This window comes from Cebus imitator, unplaced genomic scaffold (genome assembly GCF_001604975.1).
Source record: "Cebus imitator isolate Cc_AM_T3 unplaced genomic scaffold, Cebus_imitator-1.0 Scaffold85, whole genome shotgun sequence".
NCBI classification, from domain to species: Eukaryota; Metazoa; Chordata; class Mammalia; order Primates; family Cebidae; genus Cebus; species Cebus imitator.
This window is the reverse complement of record NW_016107400.1, coordinates 2714943-2726230: the sequence shown is the minus strand read 5'-3', so window position 1 is coordinate 2726230 and position 11288 is coordinate 2714943. Positions and strand designations below refer to the sequence as shown.

The window sequence follows — 11288 nt, the reverse complement described above, 5'->3', positions numbered from 1 at the left end:
AAAAAAAATCATTTCCAATATCACTTCCATGGGCTGCCTGCACTGACCCCACAGGGTCCGCCATAGTCCCTGTGCTTCTTCAGAGCACCTACTGCAACGACAATTAGTTATTGCTTAAGTGTTAAATCCACGTCTAAATCTGCTAGACAGGTAGCACCATGACTTGTTCACCATTTTGTTCACCACTCTTTGGTCCATATTTGTTGAATAAATGGATGGATGGATGCAACTCTTACCAAAGATGACACCAAAAGAAATTAATTCCTCTGATGAAGTGAATTAATGGAAAAAAATAAGTGAATGAAAAAGTGAGTTGTCAAGTGTAGTGGCATGTGCCTGTAGTCCCAGCTGCATGGGAGGCTGAAGTGGGAGGACTGCTTCACTTAGGAGTTTAAGTCAAACCTGGCAACATAGCTCTGACTCATTTCTTAAAAAATAAAAAATAAAAAAAAGGAAATAAATGACTGAGCGCTGGTTGGGTGCTTGTGTTTCAAATGTATCTTTTTTTTTTTTTTTGAAACAGAGTCTTGCTCTGTTGCCCAGGCTGGAGTGCAGTGGGGTCATCTTGGCTCACTGAAACTTCTGCCTCCCCAGTTCAAGCAATTATCCTGCCTCAGCCTCCCAAGTAGCTGTGATTACAGGTATGCACCACCACGTCCAGCTAGTTTTTGTATTTTTAGTAGAGATGGGGTTTCACCATGTTGGCCAGGCTGGTCTTGAACTCCTAACATCAAGTGATCCGCTTGCCTCAGTCTCTCAAAGTGCTGAGATTACAGGCATGAGCCATTGCAACCAGCTAATTCTTTTTTTTTCTTATTCAGTCTCCGTAGAGAATGTCAAAAATTGCCAATGCTGACTATATTTTAAGTCATCACAGCAGGGTATTGGGAAAATTTTCAATTAGCAATAATCGAGCATAGGATAAACCTCATCGGCTACAATACTTCCGCTGTGCAAAGCTAGTTTGACGTAAGACTTTAATGGTCATGTATAACTCCTCATAGGGGCAGAAACTTCTCCATCCCCAATTCCAAAGACTCATGTAATCAATATGCAAGAAAGTTCAGAGATGAGACCTCTGGTTGTATTCCAACTTTGGGACATATGGGGATGTTTTTAGTTCAAAGTCACAAATAAATGCAGGCTTCACACCCTGCTTAAGGATTACATGTTTATTCAGGCTGGACCACTATTCTTAACAACAGTTCCTAAACCTTTGCCAGGTCTGGGAAGTCTGGCAGGTGAGATTCCTAAGAACCAATCATTCATGCACACATTTCTTGAAGATAAAATACATTATTCCCTAGTTATTTCTTCCTAGGTTTTTGTGGGCCCCTTTCAATATTACAACAGTCTTTACTGGAAAACCCCAAGTAGTATTTTGTCTTGAAAAATCAGCAATCCAGGTGTAAAAAATAGCACAGAATGCCCAATTTTACTTTGATAATTACATTGTAGTCAGTTTCCGCTCCTGGCTAAAGGCTTGGATGTCCTTCTGGGCAATTCCTAAAGGCACAGGTTGCACGGAAGAAATCGTTCCATTTTCATCTGCTCTCCTTATTTGACTGGTGTCTCGTTACCAAAACAATCATCAGGCCCTTGGATTATCTTCTTGAACTGATCTTCTAAATCGCAAGTCTAGGTTTGACACAGGAAAGAGAAGTTAACTCAGGCACACCCTGCCCCATCTCTACAAGGGAAAGACCAACTTGCCCTTCAAGATCCCATAGTTTCTCATGCCTTTCTTGCCTCCTGCTTTTAGTTTCTATAATCCTCCCCCTTGAACTCCCATCACTGAAAGTCATCAGTAAATGCTATTTCCCCCAAAAAAAAGATTAATGGGTTTGCCTATTTGTTTCCTGCCTGGAATTCGCTTTCCTTCTGGCATCAGCCCCAGATTTTCTTTGGGAAGTCACCCTTCCCTCCTCTTGGTCCCTATGGTCTTCAAGGTTGCACTACCGGTATCTATAGATGAATCACGTGACCAAAGGAAGTGCCACCTTCTTGTAGCCACAACAATTGGTTCATAGACAGGGACATCACCCAGTCAGATTCCATGAAACACCACGAGAATCCTGAGTGCCTCACTCTTTCCCACCAGACTGACTCTGAGAAGATATAAGAAGTTGATAAAGCTATCCTGCCCTTATTAGGAAGAGTCTACTTGCAAAAGGAACCAACATAGATAAGAATGAAACTGAAAGAAACCAGGTTCTGGTGACATGGTGAGCTCCTGTGTTAGGCTAGGTCTAAAGCAAGAATTATTCTTGAAATTTTGCTTAAGCCAATTTGGATCCAGTTTGCAACTGAAAAAGTAATAAACACAAGAGCAATTCTTACGGTTATCTTAGATATTTCCCCTGAAATAAATTAGTGTCTTATTCTGTGCCAGTTCAATTACTCACCAGGACTGCTGTCATGCTCCCCCAAATGCAAAGAGCCTTGTTGCTGAAAAAGCAAAAAACAGGCAGCCACGTCATGGAGGAAGAACACAGATTCAGGGTCTTGTGGCATAGTTGGCACAATCTGTGAGCCTCTCCACCATTTTAAAATTAAGGGATAACAGATTAAGACCAAGCTTCTGCCATAGAAATATTGAACATGTTTTGTTTTTTAGGGAGAGTGATTCTATTCATTTATTCCACAGATATTCTTCTGAGACAGAGTCTTGCTCTGTCTCCCAGGCTGGAGTGGAGTGGTATGATCTCAGCTTACTGCAACCTCCACCTCCTGGGTTCCACCAACTCTCCTGCCTCAGCCTCCAGAGTAGCTGGGATTACAGGCACCTGCCACCAACCCCAGCCAATTTTTTTTTTTTTCATTTTTAGTAGAGATGGGGTTTTACCATGTTGGCCAGGCTGGTCCTGAACTCCTGACTTCAAGTGATCTGCCCACCTCGGCCTCCCAAAGTGCTGGGATTACAGGCATGAACCACCACACCTGGCTATTCAACAGATATTCACTGAGCATTTATATTATTCGAGGTAATAAATTAGGACCTGGGTGACAAGTGAACAGACTTGGTCTCCACCTTCAGAAGATGTACCTTTAGGCCTCCTGATCCCTTACCTAAATTGTGCTGATGGTATAAATTTGCACAGATGATAAATTACATGGCAGTCTTTTCTGTCAAGATCACAGTTTCCAACTTAAGTGGCATTGGCATTAAGGTAGATTGATGGCTGGGCATGGTGGCTCACACCTGTAAACCCAGCACTTTGGGAGGCCGAGGCGGGTGGATCACGAGGTAAGAAGTCCTAGACCAGCATGGCCATGATGGTGAAACCGGGCATGGTGGCAGGTGCCTGTAATCCCAGCTATTCGAGAGGCTGAGACAGAAAATTGCTTGAACCCAGGAGGTGGAGGTTGCAATGAGCTGAGATCGAGCCACTGCACTCCAGTATGGACGTCAGAGTGAGACTGGCTAATTTTTTGTATTTTTAGTAGAGACGGGGTTTCACCATGTTGTCCAGGCTGGTCTTGAACTCCTGACCTCAGGTGATCTACCTGTCTCCGTCTCCCAAAGTGCTGGGATTACAGGCATGAGCCACCGCACCTGGCCTCTGATGTGCTTTATACATGGAGGCAAATTTGTGTCCTAGGAGTCCCCAAGGCAGTCTCCAGCCTCACCTCCACCTCTCTCCTTTCCAGAACAAGGGAGCTGGAGTTTGCTTTCTTCTCCATATCCTGCAGCTTGATCAACTTTTCTATCAGGAACATTTTATCTTTGCCCTCCTGCCAAGAAGGTAAACAAAACCAGAAAGAAACAAAAACATGAATGAATGATGGTATGGAATTGAGAAAGCAATTGATGGCAAGAACCTCGATTTTCAGGCAGGTAGGGTCCTAGAAGTAGAATGGAGGTTGCTGCCATCTTTTGGTGAAAGAAAAGAAACATTTCACAGTAAAACCAAACTGTCCCCCAGAGCCTTCCTGCACTGTAATATTCTCCTCTAAACCAATTCCCCTAACAGGCTTGAGCAAGTAGCCTTCTGAAGCCGGCTGCTAGAAGCAGCTTACATGCGAGATCTGAATGGCCTGAAACCATCTGAAAAATGGTTTCCAGTATCCTCCATAGGCATGTGCCCCACCCCAGAAGCATATCGTGTGATCCTAGCAGTGCTGCCTGGGTCTGCCCTGTCCTCCCACAGAGAATTCCAAAGCTTAGAGGGCAGCCGCTAAGGATGTCAAGGGTGTTTCATTTGTCAAAGTTATCTGTGTTGATGGAGATCGTTAATTCCAAGCTGGGAAAATGAACAAAGAAAGGAGGCATGCTTTCTCCCAGGAGGGTGTAATCACTTTCCTGTGAACCCGCATTGCAGATAAGAGTAGAACATTCCACCCGTTGAGGTAGACAAGCAAATACATTTGGTTGTCTGCTCATTCTCAGCCAATCATAGTAGTCCTGTTCCCATGCCTCTGTTTCTCTTTGAACTTTTTTAAGAGAAAGCATCTGGCCGGATGTGATGGCTCATGCCTATAATCCTAGCACTTTGGGAGGTCGAGGTGGGCAGATCTTCTGAGGTCAGGAGTTTGAGACCAGCCTGGCCAGCACGGTGAAACCCCATCTCTACTAAAAACACAAAAATTAGCTGGGAGTAGTGGTGGGCACCTGTAATCCCAGCTACTCAGGAGGCTGAGGCAGGAGAATCGCTTGAACTCGGGAGGCGGAGGTTGCAGCGAGCTGAGATTGTGCCATTGCACTCCAGCCTGGGCAACAGGAGTGAAACTCCCTCTTAAAAAAATACAAATAAAAATTACCTAGAGAGTGTGCAAGACTGCAAACTTGTAAGTTTTAACCAACAGATTTTTATTCAGAGACTGAACTGCATTGTCATTAAAAGTGCAAATCTTTTCTTAAGACAGGGATCTTGTTCTGTCATCCAGGTTGGAGTGCAGTGGTGCAATCACAGCTCACTGCAGCCTCAAACGCCTGGGCTCATGCAATCCTTCCATCTCAGTCTCCAGAGCAACTGGGTCTACAAGTATGAGCCACCACGCTTGGTTAAGAGCACACACTCTGGAATCTCCTTGTTCAAATCCCAACCATTTACTAGCCCTATAACTTAGAGCAGTGAATCACTATACTCTGAAAGCCTCAGTTTCCTTAGTTTTTTTATTTGTTGTTTTGTTTTTGTTTTTGTTTTTGAGATGGAGTTTTGCTCTGTCACCCAGGCTGGAGTGCAGTGGCACAATCTCAGCTCACTGCAACCTCAACTTCCTGGGTTCAAGGGATTCTCCTGTCTCAGCCTCCTGAGTAGCTGAGACTACATGTGCGTGTCACCACGCCCTGCTAATTTTTGTATTTTTAGTAGAGATGGGATGTCACCATGTTGGCCAGGCTGGTCTTGAACTCCTGAACTTAGAGAATCCACCTGCCTTGGCCTCCCAAAGTCCTGCGATTACAGATGTGAGCCACCATGCCTGGTAAAAATTCCTTTTTTAATAGAAGAATTTCAGCTAATAAATACAGGAGGAATTATACAACTGGAGTATCTCTATGTTGTATTTCCTAATGAAATAAACAGATTTTCTAGGCGTTACTCATCGAAGTCCGTTCAGCTAAATCCATTCAGTGAAACGCTGTGACGGGTCAGGCTAAGAAAGCTCAAACTCACTGACTATTGTTAACATCACAGAAAGGGACAATCAGACATTATCTGTCTCAAGACAATGCCATAGGAAAGAACAGCATCACCTATAAAGTATTTTGCCTAAGCTGAATCTGGATCTAGTCAAGTCTCTAGATCTCATCATCAGTTTACAGGAAACACAAAGAAAAAACCCAGAAACATACTAAACTGCACTGCAGAGTTGCAAATCAGATATATGCAGAACATGGCAGGGTGCAGTGGCTCACACCTGTAGTCCCAGCACTTTGGGAAGCTGTGGCAGGTGGATCACTTGAGGCCAGGAGTTTGAGACCAGCCTGGCCAACATGGCAAAACACCATCTTTACTAAAAACACTAAAATTAGCTGGGCGTGGTGGCACACACCTGTGATCCCAGCTACTTGGGAGGCTGAGGCACAAAAAGTGCTTGAACCCGAGAGGTGGAGGTTACAGTGAGCTGAGATTGTGCCACTGCACTCCAGCCTGGGCAACAAGACCGAAACTCTGTCTCTTAAAAAAAAGAAGAAGAAGAAGAAGAAGAATTTAAATAAATAAGAAAATAAAAATAAGGGATTTGCTGGGAAGAGAAAGTGTAGACGAAATAAGAATATACAAACACTGATGGCTGTTAGGGCTGAGAGCAGGGATATGAGAGTTCATTGCAGCATTGTCTATTTTGGAGGATGTCTCAAAGTGTCTCTTATACAGAGCTTTAAAAGGGTGGGGGTGGATATCAGAGGGATCCAAGGGGACTTACATTAATGATCTGCTCATGGAGCAGCCTGATCATAATCTTCCTTCCCTCTGTGATCTGCCAGTAAAGATAGGTGATGATTCTGGAAGAGGAGAAAAGAAAGAATGACAGACACTCTTGCCAAAGTTTTGCAGGCTGCGAATTTCCACTGGATGCAAAGGAACTGGAATCTGTGGTTGCAGATGGATTTGGGCCCAAACGTGTTTCTGAAAAGTCATGTTGGGGTGAGTTATAGGTTAAATACATTGGAGCAATGGTTCTCAACTTGGCTGCTCATGGAATCATCTGGAAAGGGGAAACAAGCCCATGCCACAGCCCCTCTTCAGACCAATTAATTGAGCATCTCTGGGCATGTCATCTTTTTAACAGGGGACAAGCAGGTATTGCTTTCTTAATAGAACAAGTTTTTTTAAAAATCCCTAAGACAAAAAGATAATATATAAGCTCTCAACCCCACCCCTCTGAGACGGGATCTTGCTTTTTCGCCCAGGCTGGAGTACAGTGGCATGATCAGAGCACATTGCAGCCTCAAACTCCTAGGCTCAAGCAATACTCCCATCTCAGCTTCCCGAGAAGCTTGGGCTACAGGCACAAGCCACTGCACCAGGCTAAATAACTTTTTAAAAACATTATCAATACAAGGTTGGGCAAGGTGTAATCCTGTAATCCCAACACTTTGAGAGGCCGAGGCAGGAGGATAACATGAGGCCAGGAGTTGGAGAACAGCCTGGGCAACACAGGGAGACCCCATCTCTCCAAAAATTTAAAAAATTAGCCAGGTATAATGGTGCACACCTGCAATCCCAGCTACTTGGAGGCTGAGGTAGGAGGATTACTTGAGCCTAAAAGGTAGGGGTTGCAGTGAGTCATGATCATCCCACTGCAGTCCAGCCAGGGCAATGGATTGTGTTCCTGTCTGAACCAAAGAAAGAAGGGAAGGGAAGGAAAGAGGAAGGGAAGGAGAAGGGGAAGGGGAAGGGAAAGGGAGAAAGGAAAGAAGAATGGAAAAGAAAAAATGAAAAAAGAAAAGAAATAAAGAAAAAGAAAAAAAGAAAGAAAGAGGGAGGGAGGAAAAGAAAGGAAGGAAGAAAACTACCTATGCAAGGGTAGAGTCACCCAGAACACTGAGCTCTGCTATAGCCATTTGCTTTCCAACCAAACATCCCTGCTGCTGTTTTCCGGGAGAGCTCTTGGCTTCCCCGCTAGATTCCCCAGGTGTCCCACTCACAGCACAATGAGGGTGAGGATGAAAAAGAAGTGCACGCTTCCAATGAGGTTCTGATAGATCCAGACAACCCACAGGTAGCCAGGCCGTGTACTCAGGGTGTCGATCCAGCTATAGATGGAGTGAATGAAGAAAGGCAGACCTCGAAAAGGGCCACAGTCAGCTGAAGGCTTCAATCTGGTAAAACAAAGGATGGAAGAACATCTTTAGCACAAGTCTCAGGGATGGTTGTTCTAGAATCAGGGTGTCCTTTCTGGACTCTGGGCCTGAAAACATCAAGTCTTGCCTGATCCACTTATACCCCTTCCCAAGGAAACTCTCTCACTCACAGCCTTGCTGGGGTGACCTGTGCTCCAAGCACTGGCTCTTGGATCACAGGGATCACCTGACCCAAAAGCAGCCAGTCCAAAGGCGAGGCAGTGACTTCTGCAGTAACTTGGCTCAATGATTGAATGGGGGACAGTCAGACTCTCTTAAGAACTTGAATTAAGGCTAGGCACTACGGCTTATGCCGCCAATCCCAACACTTTGGGATGCCAAGGTGGAAGAACTGCCTGAGCCCAGAAGTTCAAGACCAGCCTGGGCAACATGGAGAGACTCTGTCTCTCTCTCTCTATATATAATGAGCTGTGATCATACCACTGTACTGCAGCCTGGGCAACAGAGTAAGACCCTGTCTAAAAAAAAAAACACCTTGAATTAAGGCTGAGTGTGGTGGCTCAGCTACAATCCCAGCACTTTGGGAGATCAAGGCGGGAGGATCACTTGAGGCTAAGAGTTTGAGACCAGCCTAGGTAACACAGCAAGACCCCCATTTCTACCAAAAAACAAAAAATTAGCCAGGCTTGGTGATGTGCACCTACAGTCCCAGCTACTCAGGAGGCTGAGGTGGGAGTTTCACTTGAGTCCAGGAGTTTGAAGGTGCAGCGAGCTGTGATTGTGCCACCGCACTCCAGCCTGAGTGACACGGTGAGGCCCCGTCTCAAAGAAAGAACTTGAATTAAGACGCATAAAGAGGGAGCCCTGTTAGCTATGGAGGAATGAGCAGAAACTAAAGGGCAACAAGGAACTGGTGAGGAAGAGAAAGAAGAAAGTGGATACACCAAGAGAAGCAAGGATGTTGTGGAGCAAGGAACGGAGGGTCCCAGTTCCACGTGTGTCCTAAAAATCATCTCCCTTGTTCATTCATTCATTCATTCATTCAATTATTCATTCACCCTTGGTTTATTCTGTTAAGTGCTATTCTAGTCAGGCTCTGGGGACTCCATATTAAGCAAGGCAGACAGTTCCTGCCCTATTGGGCTTATGTTCTGGTGGGAACAATGGACAATTGTTGAGTAACAATTAAACAAAAACTCGAACAGAGGCATTCCTGATTATGAATGATGGAATGAAGGAAAGGAACTCAGGCCTGAGAGAGAGAGGCAGTGGGGAACTGATGGCAGACAAGGGGGGCTCTGAAGGTCAGATCTTGGAGAGGGCCTTGGAGCTGAGAATCGGAGGGTGGAGAGGAGGCAGCCAAGCAAAGGGAGTGGGGAGAGGACTTCACTCAGAGGACTCTGCCCATGTTGGGAGGGGTTCGCTTGCTTCCAGGAACGAGGTGAGAGCCGTGGGGCTGGGGGAAGCCAAAGGGAGGCGGGGTTGGAGGGGTGGGAGGAGCTGGATCAGTCCTGCTTTTCCGTTAACTTAGATTAAGTTCTGTTCCAGATGTGAAGCACTGGCGGGAGTCTCTCCCCATTCTGGGAAGCTTCAGTTTCGATGGGTAGTGATCAAACTAGGATGTATTCCCTCCCTGGCTTTTAGTGACTGTTGGTTAGCAAGGGAACTTAGGTTAGACGCTGTATTAAGCCTGTTTACTCTGATGTTTTAACATCTGGGGTCTTAATGACCCCAGCTCCCTGGGCTAGCTTGCAAAGCACACCTTTCAAATGCAAACCAACCAACCCAGATCCCACATGCCAAACGCCCCCTTTATCAGGCTCCTACACTCTGGGCCACCACTCCCCTGCCCTCATCACACCAGGCCAGGTCCCAGATGACTCAGGACAGCCCCATATCCCACAGCCTACTCAAACCAGCCGATCCTAAACCTGCTTCCCCTGCCTTGCCCATTCCTTACCACAGAAAACCACAACAAAGGCTCTGGCTCATGATTCCCTTCACTCCCTCTGCCTCCTGACCTAACCCCATGTTTCCCTGTGTGATCCCTGTGCCCCCTCTCTCAGGAACTGTGAGTACTAAACTATCTTTGTACTGGTGGTCATTCCTGATCTGCTGGGTGTCACCACACCTAAATTATCTATCTATCTATCTATCTGTCAATCTATCTATCTATCTATCTATCTATCCTCTATCTATTTATTTATCTATCTATTTATTTAGACAGCATCTGGCTCTGTCACCCAGGCTAGAGTGCAGTGGTGCAATCTCAGCTCACTGCAACCTCCACTTCCCAGGTTCAAGTGATTCTCCTGCCCCAGCCTACCGAGTAGCTGAGATTACAGGCACACACCACCACGCCTGGCTAACTTTTGTATTTTTAGTAGAAACAGGGTTTCACCATGTTGGCCAGGCTGGTCTCGAACTCCTGGGCTCAAGTGATCCATACACCTTGGCCTCCCATAGTGCTGGGATTGCAGGCGTGAGCCACTGTACCTGGCCTCACCGCATCTGAATTATAATAAAACCTACATTTTAAAACACACGCCCTTCCACCCAGTCTCTAAAACTTCACCCAAGGCCACGTTTTCCTACCTCCAGATGGTGATGGCCAGGGTGCACAAGACCCCGGTGAAGGACGGGAAAAAGAGCAAGAAGATGAAGAAAGTCATCATCTGTGAGGCCCGCCAGGCTTTGCTTGGAGGCTGGAAATTCATCATCAGGCTGACCTGAAGAGAAAGAGGCAGCCCCCTCCCATCTACAGCCAGAGCAGCAGCAGGGGGACCCCAGCCAGGCCCAGCCTCCTGAGACCTTCGCAGAGCCCCCTTCCCCAGCTTTAAGCGCACCACGTCACAGGCGTTTGAGCAAAACTGATTGATGGTAATGTCGACTGACTCACATTTTTGGCGTAGAACATGATGAAAAGCATAATCATTTGGATAAAGGGCAGCAGGGGGCAGAAGAAGATTCCAATCCTGAGAGGGAGAGAGGGTGAGTGTCAGAGGCGGGGGGGAGACACCAGGAGTTGGGGTGAATCTGGGGGGTTGGAGGGAAGAGAAAAAGGATGTTGTGGCCTGGATTGTGTCTCTCCAAAAATCCATATGTTGAGGCCTTAACCCCCAATATCTCAGAATGTGACCGTATTTGGAGACAGGGCCTTTGAGAGGTGATTAAGGTAGAATGAGATCACTACAGCAGGCTTTAATCCAGTATAACTGGTGTCCCTAAAAGAAGAGATCAGGAGGCTGGGCGAGGTGGCGCTCGCCTATAATCCCAGCACTTTGGGAGGCCAAGGCAGGTGAATCACCTGAGGTCAGGAGTTTGAGACCAGCCTGACCAACATGGCGAAGCCTCATCTCTACTAACACAAAAATTAGCCAGGCGTGATAGCACGTGCTTGTAATCTCAGCTACTTGAGAGGCTGAGGCAGGAGAATCCCTTGAACCCAGGAGGCGGAGGTTGAGGTAAACTGAGATTGTGCCACTGCACTCCAACCTGGATGACAGAGCGAGAATTCATCTCAAAAAACAAAACAAAA

General features: G+C 46.2%; 1 protein-coding gene and 1 non-coding gene across 6 annotated transcripts in view; both read right to left on the bottom strand.

Annotated features, from left to right (window-relative positions):
- Nucleotides 1-821: 821 nt before the first annotated feature.
- On the bottom strand, nt 822-961 carry LOC119472114. The gene has a single exon (XR_005201225.1). It is a non-coding gene; the product is annotated as a U4 spliceosomal RNA (small nuclear RNA).
- Nucleotides 962-1066: 105 nt separating this feature from the next.
- TMC5 (transmembrane channel like 5) overlaps nt 1067-11288 on the bottom strand; it is a 90075-nt gene continuing 79853 nt past the window's right edge. For 2 of the 5 annotated variants that reach the window (XM_037740543.1, XM_017534280.1), the window contains exons 15-22: nt 10650-10725; nt 10346-10479; nt 7595-7768; nt 6370-6448; nt 3631-3735; nt 2406-2448; nt 1609-1638; nt 1141-1506 (exon numbers count right to left, since the gene is read on the bottom strand). In XM_037740543.1, coding sequence (XP_037596471.1) covers nt 1448-1506; nt 1609-1638; nt 2406-2448; nt 3631-3735; nt 6370-6448; nt 7595-7768; nt 10346-10479; nt 10650-10725 — 700 coding nt within the window. In that variant the 3' untranslated portion in view covers nt 1141-1447. Of the gene's footprint in view, nt 1639-2405; nt 2449-3630; nt 3736-6369; nt 6449-7594; nt 7769-10345; nt 10480-10649; nt 10726-11288 lie in introns of all 5 variants that reach the window. The other 3 variants (XM_017534282.2, XM_017534281.1, XR_001826925.2) reach the window with 3 other exon arrangements.